This window comes from Trachemys scripta, chromosome 24, assembly GCF_013100865.1.
Source record: "Trachemys scripta elegans isolate TJP31775 chromosome 24, CAS_Tse_1.0, whole genome shotgun sequence".
NCBI lineage: Eukaryota > Metazoa > Chordata > Testudines > Emydidae > Trachemys > Trachemys scripta.
This window is the reverse complement of record NC_048321.1, coordinates 13912329-13924823: the sequence shown is the minus strand read 5'-3', so window position 1 is coordinate 13924823 and position 12495 is coordinate 13912329. Positions and strand designations below refer to the sequence as shown.

At 47.5% G+C, this 12495-nt stretch overlaps 1 protein-coding gene across 1 annotated transcript; it reads right to left on the bottom strand.

Annotated features, from left to right (window-relative positions):
* Positions 1-1054: 1054 nt before the first annotated feature.
* Positions 1055-7306, bottom strand: LOC117869585 (CD276 antigen-like). The gene is made up of 5 exons (XM_034756554.1): positions 6862-7306; positions 5753-6100; positions 5125-5375; positions 4330-4441; positions 1055-3369 (listed from the first exon to the last, which is right to left on the bottom strand). Exons 1-3 carry the CDS (start codon positions 7097-7099, stop codon positions 5257-5259), a joined length of 705 nt encoding a protein of 234 aa, XP_034612445.1. The 5' UTR covers positions 7100-7306; the 3' UTR covers positions 1055-3369; positions 4330-4441; positions 5125-5256.
* Between the last annotated feature and the right edge of the window lie 5189 nt (positions 7307-12495).

Genomic DNA, 12495 nt, shown 5'->3' with positions numbered 1-12495 from the left:
GAGCCATTGAAAATAATCATGCTGGGTTATATTAGAGCTCTCTTCTTCACCCAGTACCAGATACCTAGGATCAATCTCTAGGCGCATTGGATGTCCAAACAGAATTTGAAAGGGTTGAATTTTTGTCCTTAGTCTATTACTGCTGTGGATGGCAGCCAACATCAGAGGCAGTTTATCCAGCCCGTCTTTCCCCGTGTGATTTACTACCCTCCAGAGCGCTTCCTTAATAGTGCGGTTCATGCGCTCTCCTTGGCCTGAGGCCGGTACGGTATGTGGAGTTTTGGTTTAATTCCCAAGGCTTGTATCAGTGTGGTAAAGATTTCTACTACAAAGGTTCTCCCATTGTCAGAATCTATTATTTCGGGGGTGCCACTACTTCATTAAAGAACTTTTTGGCACTACCCTGGTGCTGTTATCTTTCGTGGGAAATGCCTCCACCCATCCTGAAAAGGAATCGATTATCACCAATAAATACTGGAATCCTTCCTTCCTCCTTGGCAATTTATCAATAATATCAATTTAACCCTGTGCCACGGCCCGAGCCTTCGTTGGTGCATCATGCGTTGCCAGTGCGGCGGACGAGCCTTGTCCTGAGTGCACCGCACACAATTTCACATCCATGTTTTAACATCATCTTTCATACACTCCCATTCTGCTACTTGCTGTAGCCTTCTTAAAGTGCCTTCCACTCCTTCATGCATCAACTGATGGGCTACGTTAAACAACTCCTGTTTTTTGGTTTTCCCTGGAACTCGGTCTGTAGCGCCATCTGTTGGCTCAGATGTGTCAGCACAGACGTTCCTTTTCTGACTTCTAGTTACAACCGCTATGTCGTGCTGTCGGGCTATTATATCGACCCTGTTATTCCAAGTGGTCTCCATACCCGTTCCTTTACTGTATGCCTTTACATGTCGCACCTTTAGCTGTTTAGGGTTCTTTGTTAGCCATATTTCCATTCCTCTGAATATGCAACATCCTTTACATCTACTACTTTCCACCCATTCCTATACCAATCAGGTTGTGACAGGTTTGGTCACCGAGACCCCCNACACTGTCCTTGTTCACACATATTAGTAAGGATATAAAAGTATCAAAAAAATCAAACCCAAAATTCTCTCTCAGGCAGACAAACCAGCTATATACAAACAAGTGACCCAACTGGGTCATTCTTAACTGTGCCTTAATGAAAATACAGTCTGACACGAGACGTCTTAAATGTTAAGAAAATTTGCCCTCTAAACAATGTATTTTTAGGGCATACTCAGACACTAAGGAAGTTAGGAAAGTGACCACTTCTAAGGCTGTAATAACCAGGGACGATTAAGAACCCTCCAGGAACCGTTAAAAAAAATATATATATCCCAGAGGTCCATAGACTAACTGAAGGAAGAAACCATTTGTATTTGCTGATGGAGACGCCGAGGTACAGACAATAACACCCTCTGGTTTCCATCAGGAGCGACTGAAACGTCTCAGGGCAGCACCAACGGTGACACTGGAAATAAAACTGCCCGGCTTTGTGGGGGAGACTCCTGGAGCTCAGCTCTCACCAGGTCCCTTCTCTGGGCCAAGGCTGCCCAGGACCTGCCCTCCCCTGGCTCCCATCCCACCCGCGGGGCCCAAGGAGCTATTTCCCCACAGGAAGGGCTTCGAGTGCCCGCTGGTGCCGGGGCTGCGAGCGCTGCTGCTGGCTGCGGGGGCTGGCAGGGGGGCTAATGGGCGCCCAGGCTCTGAGCCGCCCAGCCGAAGGGGGCATGTGGGGATCTCGTTATACCCGCTCTGCTCAGGGTGGGGGCGGACAGAGCCATGCTGACAGCTCTCAGCCACACAGGACATAGCTGGGGAATTTACATTTCCCACAGCCCGGGGCGGGACAGGCGGGGGCGGGGACAGCCCTGTGCCAGCAGCAACTTCTCAGACCCCACCCAAGGCCTTCAGGGGAGCACGGAGCAGCAGTTCCTCTTCCTGGTTGCACTCCATTGCGATAGGAACCTGGGGTGTGGGAGGGGCAGGTGTCCACCCTCTGTAAATAGTGCCCCTGCCAAGCGGGCATGTCTACATGGCTATTCTTAGCCTTGCAGAGCACGTCCAAGTCAATTGACCCGGGCACTAAGACCTGGTGCCTCGGGCCTCTTTTTTTTGCAGTGTATTTTCTCCCCTCTCTCTGGACAGGGAAGATAAAACTGTTGCTTTCTCCTGTAGGCTGCAGCTCTTTAGCAGAGCGATTGTGGTCCAAGTGCCATGGCTGAGTGTCAAGTACCTTCCCGGCGTGTACCTGCTGCGTGCACTGTCAGCAGAGGTGGATCCGGCTTTCTATGACAGGGTGATACAATTTCATGCATCACCTAGAATTCAGAAGGTCCAGAGACAGCTCCCCAAACCATCCCCCCAACCCTCCCCCAGAACACCAGGGGAGCGGGGTAAGAACTGTGACTCCCTGGCCAGTGGGACCCCTAATAAATCGTAGGCACCTGATTTCTCTGGCAGAGGGACACAAAAATGGGATATGGGCCAAATTCTCTGATGGCGTAAATTGGAGCTACACAAGTAAAGAGTTTGGCCCCATATCTGCTCTGCCTCCTACAATGACACTTTTATCTTTTGCAATATGGGCAAAGAACTCTTTGAGAGAGCCCACTGCAAACCACACGCCCTGTGACGGCAGAATTCCTCAGTTAACATTCGCTGCAGGCGGGGGAAATCATACTTGTCAGGGTCCCAGCTGGATATAAGGAAAATATCTGTTTCTCCTCCCAGGTGCAATATACAGTCCTCTCTGATCGTCTGCAGGGCGCTCTCCTCACGGCCTTTTCTTCTCTGTGCAGATGCCATGTCCAAGTCCACTTTGGAACGGACAAAGTAAAATGTCTTCCCCAGCGTTCAAATCTCCCCCACAAGTCTGGCGTCGGTGTTTGTGAAACACCCACAGGAGATGACAATGAACAAGTTGCACTGTCTGAAGTGACACGGCTTAAGGAAAGTGTCTGAGGGACAATTCATTGTCCCGATTCCTGGCAGGTCCCATAGCGTTATGTTGGGGTGTTCGGGATGTGAATAACCCTTGGGCTCCACCATCATTTCTCCCACCACCCCAGTCTCAGCAGCACCTGCATCATGTTCTTTCAGACCCCGGGTGGCATTGATAAAAGACGACTTTCCAGATCCCGTCTCTCCAACTACAGCAACTTTGAGCCCTTCATTCTTGACTGCCTCACTGACCTTTTGCAGCGCGGAAGCCAGCACAGAAGGGTTTCCTCTTGCAACAGCCACTTTCAGTTCTGCAATTTCCCGTGCAGACCATACGAAACTCTTCCAAAACCACATCCATAGCAGCTCTTCCCTGTAGTTCATGCTGCTTTGGCTGCCAGTCTTAAGGAAAGGGAACAACACATTTCATTTATCAATAGATTTGTTTCCACAGGCAGTATAGAATCAGAACCAACAGCTACACTCAATAGGGTCTGATGTCAATAGGCAACAAGATTGTGATGACATTTAAGGACGGCTGCTTTTGTCACATGCGAGAGCTCCAGTTCATTATGACCTTGATTCAGCAAAGCTCTCGAATCTTTACTGACTTCTCTAGAAGCTTCGGACTTGTGGGGCCTGGTTGTTCTTTCCCCAGGCCTGGCACATTTGTCCCCCTTCCCACCCCGCAAAGACAAACAATTGTCAAGGGCCCCCAACCCATCATCAGGACAGCCCTTTTATGTACAAAGTTATCCAGTGCTAAGAAGTGGAATTTCAGCACATTATAGAGGTTTCACCCTTTATATAAATCACAGCAAAATACTGACAGAGGGCCCAAATTTTACTCTCTTAAATTCTTAATTTCCAAGATTTTCCAGGGGTCAAATTATCCTCTGGACTCCTGGATGGCTGTTTGTTTTTTAAATAGCAATATCCAGGGGGGCCCAAAATACTCAATCCTCCCCCTCCCCAATAACTGGATGGTAGAACTAGACCTGCCAGTCACTTAAATCAGTTCGGCTTTCACTGAAAGTCAACGGGAGTTAGGTTCCAAAGTGCCCCAGGCATCCTTGAAAATGGGACTCCGGCTCCTAAGTCACTTTGGCACTTCTGAAAATTTTAACCATGATCTCGGAACTTGCCCTCCCAAGGATACTGAATTGCCCAGGGCCAGATCCTCAGCGGGTTTAAATCAATGTAGTTTTGGAGCTGGCCCATTTTCCTTTCTCTTGAACCATTCCTGATCCTAATAAATGAGTGGCTCTGTCCCATCTTAATTCAGCTAAACATCAAGTGCTGCTAATGCCACTGGCTGATTTGGTTATAAACCCCCAAAGCATGAAAAACACAGTATTTTACCCAAGGAGCTGGAAAACTGTGTGTCACCATGAGAACCTGGTTTCAAGACTCGAGAGCCTCCAGGGCATCAGGTGGTGTCCTCTCCATAGGTATGTGAGTTCAAGTCTGTCTCCTAGAAAAGATTCACATTTGGGGAGAGGAGAGAAAATCTGTGATAGGAGCTATGGATCCGCAACACTGTGCACGACACATGAAGTGTTTGGCATTGTAGAAAGGGAACTCTCCTTAAGTGACACCTTGTTACAGCACCAGACCTCTATCCTGGCTACGTTTCTGTATTTCACTCTTCCTCCATGACCTAAATGCATCACATGTGACGTAGCTGGTGCTTGGTAGGTGCCGGATTATCTGGTCAGTGCCAGCACTGAAGGACCAAGGAGCACAATTCCAGTTGAAAGGCCTTTCCAGAGGGGTTTGCTGTATGTGGCAACACTGGGACCTCAACCCAGCTTGGGTGAAGCTTGACCTGCTGCCTTAACTGCTACACGAGCCTTCCCCCTGCAGCTTCAGCTTTCCCTACGACATGCTGTGCTTTGTGCCTCCTGCTGCCGCTCAACTTTTGCCATTCTCCCCCATATCCCGCCATCATCCCCCAGGACGTGTGTCTCCCGGCTGCTGCTGCTCCATAACTAACAATACCAATAACAAAACCAACCAGGAAACAATGCCACCGTTTAAAGCAAAACCAAATATTTGTAACAATCTAAGAATCCCCCTTGTCACCCAGCAACCCAACCCCATAACACCCCCCAGCACATGCAAACAGGAAGGAAACAAAAATGTCTTGAGCCTCACCAGGAAGGAGCTGGCAGGTGGTAGCAGGAATGTGTTTGGATTTGATGACTCGTTGGCTGTCAACGGGTTTGACTCAAACTGGTCCCTGCCCTCCTGCTGGTTCCATTGGGACCCACCCTGAAAAGACCTGAATTACCGTTGCAGGGAAAGATTGTGCTTCTTAATGATAATATACATTATAATTAATAATAATGCAGCTAAACCGAAGAAGAGACAAAACACAACTGGTGATAGCCAGTCACTCACAGAGCCTGTAAAAGACAAACAGAAAACAAAATAAAAACTCTCATCGATGCTATTGGCACATTCTCAGCCCTTCCCTTCCCACCCCTTGTGCAGTCTAACATCTGCTTCGTTTTTCCCCTGCCCCTGCACATTAAGCAGCAGCTTTCGTTGAGGTATCTGCAAGGCCTCTTCCTTGTGTGGCTGTGGTGGGGTCAGAACCCAGCAATGCACGTGTGGCTCATATTGACCCTAGCGGGAAGCAGGGACAGCCTGGACCAGATCTATGGAGGTAGAACCTGCCGAGGCTGGGAAAAGGTTACGGTCACATCGAGGTAGCTACCACAAGCGCTTTTCTCAAGTGTAGGAAAACCCCTCGGGGCTTGTACTATACGCTGTCCCGTACCTTCCACTGTAACTTGCATCCGCACAGAAAACCGCCCCAGTTCCGGCTTGACATGGCAGATGTAGAATCCCTCATCCTGGCTGCGAACTCTCCGTAACGTCAGGGACGCATTTCCCTGCGGGAATCTCTCCGGGTGGAGCTGTGTTCTGTACTTGTAAGAGACATCTTGTCTCTGCAACATGTCCATCCCGTTATAATAGCTGTGAACCAGGAGATCCGGCCCCTCGGCTTCTTCCTTCTTCCAGGTGATGTTCAACGGCTGCAGGTTTAATCCAAATTCAAAGGGGCAGCTCAGGGTGACGTCCTGCCCCAGCTGCGCTACGATGGGAGACTCCATTTCACTCTCCCCTGAACAAGAAACAAGGCTCAGGATTATTTACCCCAGCTCCAGAGGCAACTTTTTGTCACATCTTCCGTTCTATTTTATAGAAAACAAACTGCAAACACATACAAACATGCCACACTCATAACATGCACACAACACAACAGGCACCCAGCACACCCACTACACACATTCACACTGCATTCACAATTCTCCCAACCTACCACATTTACGTGACACACACACAATGCTCACACAGCACATGCAGAACAACAGAAAAGACCTTCCAGGTTACCGAGAAGACTAACAGCGTTATATAACTTAGCATTTTCTGTGCAGTAAAAAGTTTGCACCCACCTACCATTTCCTTTAAAATTCACATCCACAGAAAGGCCTAGAACATCGCCAGCCCTCTGCTTGGGCTGTGAGGGGGATTTGAACCCATGATCTTTAGAACTAAAGGCACTCGTTTCTGTCCCATGACTTAAAGAAACAACTCCAATAGCTGTTACCACTAGTAGGCTATTATCTCTTTAGGTGATACAGCCGCTAGCAGGAGACAAAGACAAGCACTGTGCTTGTGTGGGCTAAACCTATGTGGAAAAACATACGGCTACATAGTGGCTGAAAGTCAAGGCAAAGCGCTGCTGGCGCAGCCGTGGCCTGTGTCTGCACTGGGGGATTGTGGTGCTTTAGCCAGACCTGGCTCTGCTGGGCGATCACATTGTACACAGTGAGTGACTGTGTCTCAGACGCTCTGACAGGGACACAGGCAGAGAAAACCTACTGAGCACGGCCAGTGAAATCTTCTGGGATGAGGTTCCCAGCTCAGAGGTGACGTAGCAGAGGTAGGAGCCCTCGTCCTGGAAGCGCACAGCCCTGAGTCGCAGGGACGCATTTCCTTTGTGGATTTCCTCTGGGTCCAGCTGCGTCCGGCCCTGGTAAACCTTGTCCTGTCCCCGCCGCACGTCCAGCTCTGCATAGTAGCTGTGAACCAGGAGAGCTGCTCCCTCGGCTCTTTGCATCTTCCAGGTGATGTTCAGTCGCTGGAGTTTTACCCCCGGTATGTGGTGGAAGATGCAGTCCAGTGTGATGTCCTCGCCATAGTGAGCTGTGATGGATGGCTGTGCTCCAACGACTCCTTAAAGGGAAGCAGAGGTTGGTGGGGGAGCGTTTCAGCTGGGGAATCGTACCCCTAATTGATAGTGTAGACAGAGCCTATGCTGGTAGACGTCTCTAGTGTAGACATATCTGCAGTGGTATAAAGGGGTTTAGACCAGTACAGCTAGTCCTGTATATGAAGGGGAATACGCTAGGCCAGTATAAGGCAGCTTTACTCCAGAGTCAGTGCGTGCGCTCTAGGGCTTGTCCCAGTATAACTGTATCAATGGAAAAGCACATATGTAACCGACATACTGAGCGGCACTGGGAGGGTGGGGTTTGCGGGGGCTAAAGTCACCCCAAAATTTGCCTTAGACCCCTGTGGCCACCCCTCCCAGAACTGGGAGCCCTGCCAGCAGCCCTGGCCACCCATCTCCTGCCCCCACAGCAGTCTCCCCTTCTTTGGGAAGCTGACCCATGGCTGGAGCGGCACTGGGGGAACTCGCCTGATGCTAGAGGTGGCCGTGAGGGAGGTGGGGTGGGGGCAGGGGCCTGTCTGTAATGCTGCCTCTGGTTCAGGAGTGGGAGCGATGGCTGCTGTAGTGTTCAGGCTCCTGAGAGCTGGGTTTAAATAGACAACGCGCTGACACACTCACTCACGGGCACACTCAGTCTCCCTCCCACACTCCTCCCAGTACACACATCTCTCTCTCTCATACACACACACACACATATACACACTCCCCCACCACACACACGCTTGTATTATTGTTGGTACTTCCTGTCAAGATGCGCAATGTCCATATAACAGGTTTCAGAGTAACAGCCGTGTTAGTCTGTATCCGCAAAAAGAACAGGAGTCCTTGTGGCACCTTAGAGACTTACACATTTATTAGAGCATCAGCTTTCGTGGGCTACAGCCCACTTCTTCAGATACATATATTCTCTGAAATTTTATTCTTTCACAGTTTAAGGCTTACCGTCTGTAGCGGGGTGGTCACCCGTTCCTGCCTTAAAAGGCTTAAGAGCAGCCCCGGGGGAGGGCTGTTGCAGGGGGAAGCAGCTACTAGGCTGATTGGGGAGGCAGCTGGGCCATGCCCCAATTAGGCCACAGCTGGCCCTATAAAAGGCCAATGAGCCAGGCGCTGGCAGAGACTCTCTCTAGCTTTGAGAGGGAGGGACCGGCCTGCAGGGAACTGAGAGAAGGTACCTGAGCTGGAGCAGGGCTGGGGGAAGGCTGAGGAAGCTCTGGCCTGGAAACCCCCCAGGCTGTGGCTTAGTGGAAGGCCAGTTAGGTACTGGGGTTGCAGGGGGAAGCCCAGGGATAGGCAGAGGCAGCAGGTCCAAACCCCCCTTGCCTGTGATGAGTGGCTTTTACACTGCAGTCTGCCCCAGTGAGCCGGGGCTAGATGGTGACTGGCAGTAGCCCATGACTGAGGCAAGGTGGGGATAGAGGGTTGGGAGTTCCCCTGGGTGGGGAGACCCTGAGACTGGGGATATTGCCAGGGGGCAGCACCCCAAAGACAAAGGGCACCAGGTCCTGGGAGGGACATGGGGGCCAGTGGCAGTGGGACACTGGCCTGCAGAGGGTGCTCCAGAGCCTGGAAGAGCTAATTCCCGAGTTGACCAGCAGGAGGCGCCACAGGGGTAAACCCTGCACGTCTACACCATCCTGCTAATTTTCATTTTTTGACTGGTCTGTGCAGTTCATAATTTTATTTCTCTTGTGCTTAAATTTAATTCTTTGAGTAGTGAGTTCTAAAATACCTAACCTGTCCTGGCTGGAGTAATTATCGTTATTACTTTTATTGCAATATTGTGCCTTGTCATTCATTATTTAAAGTGGTACAATCAAATAATAATATCCTTCTAGTATGGAAATTTAGCTTGTACTAACCTTAGCAGTGCCAGTTTAAAAACACTAATTAGCTAAACACATCATTTTAGACACTGTGCAGATGAAGGCCACTTATTTTCAAATTGTACCTTTTAATATATCTGTAAAATAACTTAAAATTCTTAGCAAAATAAACGCGGTTCCTAGTCTGATACTAACAGTAATGATGGAGTCAAATGTTAGTGAGTCACATACATGATACAGAATGGGAAATGACTGCCTAGGGAGGAGTACTGCAGAAAGGGATCTAGGTGTCATAGTGGATCACAAGCTAAATATGAGTGAACAGTGTAACACTGTTGCAAAAAAAGTGAACATCATTCTGGGCTGTATTAGTAGGAGTGTTGAAAGCAAGACACAAGAAGTAATTCTTCAGTTCTACTATGCACTGATTAGGCCTCACGTGGGGTACTGTGTCCAGTTCTGGGTGCCACATTTCAGGAAAGATGTGGACAAACTGGTGAAAGTTCAGAGAGGAGCAACAAAAATGATGAAAGGTCTAGAAAACATGAACTATGAGGGAAGACTGAAAGAACAGGGTTTGTTTAGTCTGGAAAAGAGAAGACTGAGTGGGGACATAACAGTTTTCAAGTGCATAAAAGGTTGTTACAAGGAAGAGGGAGAAAAATTGTTCTTGTTAACCTCTAAGGATAGAACAGGAAGCAATGGCTTAATTTGCAGCAAGGGAGGTCTAGGTTGGACATTAGGAAAACTTCCTAACTGCCAGGGTGATTAAGCACTGGAATAAATTGCCTAGGGAGGTTGTGGAATCTTTATCTGTCATGAACAGACAGTTAAGGGTTAATTCCTCTTTTACCTTTAAAGGGTTAAGAAACTCACATAACCTAGCTGACTCCTGACCAGAAGGACCAATAAGAAGATAAGATACTTTAAAAGAGGGTGGAGGGGAAAAAAGGTTTTTGTTTGTTCAGTAAGTGTGTGTGCCAGAGTAAAAGATCCAGGAATCAGCCATCTAACATTTCTTAAAAGTAGTGAGTATTTAGAGAAGGAATGTATTAGATTATTTTGTGACTTCTTTTTTGTATAAGAGGGAGAATCAAATTGGTGTATTTTTGTGTAACTAAGGTTTTGCCCAGAGGGACATCCTCTGTGTTTTGAATCTGTTGTCTGTGAGATTATCTTGCATGCTAATCTCACAGAGGTATCTCTTTACCTTTTTTTTTTTTTCCCTATGTCAAGGTGTCCTCCCCACTCTGAACTTTAGGGTACAGATGTGGGGACCTGCATGAAAATAACTCCTAAGCTAATTTACCAGCCTAGGTACAGTAGATGCCACCACCAAATGTTTTAAACAACGTTTAAAAGAGAGCCATTTGGGAACTTTGCCTTCCCCCCACCAATTCCTGGAGAGCCCAGATCCAAACCAATCTTAAAACAAGAAAAAATCAATCAGGTTCTTAAGAGAAGACTTTTTTAATTGAAGGGGGAAAAAAAGGTGAAAGGGATACCTCTGTGAGATTAGCATGCAAGATAATCTCACAGACAACAGATTCAAAACACAGAGGATGTCCCTCTGGGAAAAACCTTAGTTACACAAAAGAAACCCAATTTGATTCTCCCTCTTATGCAAAAAAGAAGTCACAAAATAAAATAATCTATTCTCTAATACTCACTACTTTTAAGAAATGTTAGATGGCTGATTCCTGGATCTTTTACTCCGGCACACACACTTACTGAACAGACAAAACCCTTTTTTCCCTCCACCCTCTTTTAAAGTATCTTATCATCTTATTGGTCCTTCTGGTCAGGTGTCAGCTAGGTTATGGGAGCTTCTTAACCTTTTAGAGGTAAAGAGGAATTAACCCTTAACTGTCTTTTTATGATATCATCTTTGGAGATTTTTAAGAGCAGGCTGGACAAACACCTGTCAGGTATGGTCTAGATAATACTTAGTCCTGCCATGAGTACAGGGGACTGGACTAGAAGACCTTGCAAGGTCCCTTCCAGTCCTACAATTCTATGATTGATTGGTAAACATAAATGCTAAAATCATTAGAAAAATAAATTCCTGTTCTTAATAAAAGAGAAAACAACCTTTAATCACATATGTTAAAATAAGTGAATACGATTTTAGTGGAATAAAAAACATTCATTGGATTCAACAGGTAGTGATCAATGGTTCCATGTCTAGTTGGCAGCCGGTATCAAGCGGAGTGCCCCATGGGTCGGTCCTGGGGCCAGTTTTGTTCAATATCTTTATTAATGATCTGGAGGATGGCATGGACTGCACCCTCTGCAAGTTTGCAGATGACACTAAACTGGGAGGAGTGGTAGATATGCTGGAGGGTAGGGATAGGATACAGAAGGATCTAGACAAATTAGAGGATTGGGCCAAAAGAAATCTGATGAGGTTCAACAAGGACAAGTGCAGAGTCCTGCACTTAGGATGGAAGAATCCCATGCACTGCTACAGACTAGGGGCTGAATGGCTAGGCAGCAGTTCTGCAGAAAAGGACCCAGGGGTTACAGTGGACAAGAAGCTGGATATGAGTCAACAGTGTGTCATTGTTGCCAAGAAGGCTAACGGCATTTTGGGCTGTATAAGTAGGAGCGTTGCCAGCAGATCGAGGGACGTGATCATTCCCCTCTGTGTCATTGGTGAGTCCTCATCTGGAGTATAGTGTCCCGTTTTGGGCCCCACACTACAAGAAGGATGTGGAAGAGTCCAGTGGAGGGCAACAAAAATTATTAGGAGGCAGGGGCACATGATTTATGAGGAGAGGCTGAGGGAACTGAGATTGTTTCTTCTGCAGAAGAGAAGAATGAGGGGGATTTGATAGCTGCTTTCAACTACCTGAAAGGGGGTTCCAAAGAGGATGGATCTAGACTGTTCTCAGTGGTAGCAGATGACAGAACAAGGAGCAATGGTCTCAAGTTGCAGTGGGGGAGATCTAGGTTGGATATTAGGAAACACTATTTCACTAGGAGGGTGGTGAAGCACTGGAATGGGTTACCTAGGGAGGTGGAATCTCCTTTTTTTTTTTTTTTTTTTTTTAAGAGGTTTTTAAGGTCAGGCTTGACAAAGCCCTGGCTGGGATGATTTAGCTGGGAATTGGTCCTGCTTTGAGCAGGGGGTTGGACTAGATGACCTCTTGAGGTCCCTTCCAACTCTGATATTCTATGAATTGACTAAAATGGAGGAGATAATGGCAGGAACACAGAGTGTGTCTGTGAGAGAAAGTGAGCAGATTTTGAGCAGATTTTATTTAATTTTATTCATCTCTACTAAAAATCATGTACAAAGAATCAAATGGCTGTTTCTGAGATCTGCGTTAAAGCTCCCGAATTGATACCCATTGGTGTGTGTGTGCATATATATATATATATATATATGCATATATATATATATATAAAGTGACAGATCCAGACCGCTGGTGTACAGGAGTCTGGTAGATATACTGG

Coding starts and splice junctions, on each gene's coding strand:
- LOC117869585 (XM_034756554.1), bottom strand. CDS start 7,099: ATGCAAAGAGCCGAGGGAGCAGCTCTCCTGGTTCACAGCTACTATGCA. Junction 6,101..6,861: donor GATTTCACTGGCCGTGCTCA/GTAGGTTTTCTC, acceptor TTTCTTGTTCAG/GGGAGAGTGAAATGGAGTCT. Junction 5,376..5,752: donor GATGCAAGTTACAGTGGAAG/GTACGGGACAGC, acceptor TGTCTTTTACAG/GCTCTGTGAGTGACTGGCTA.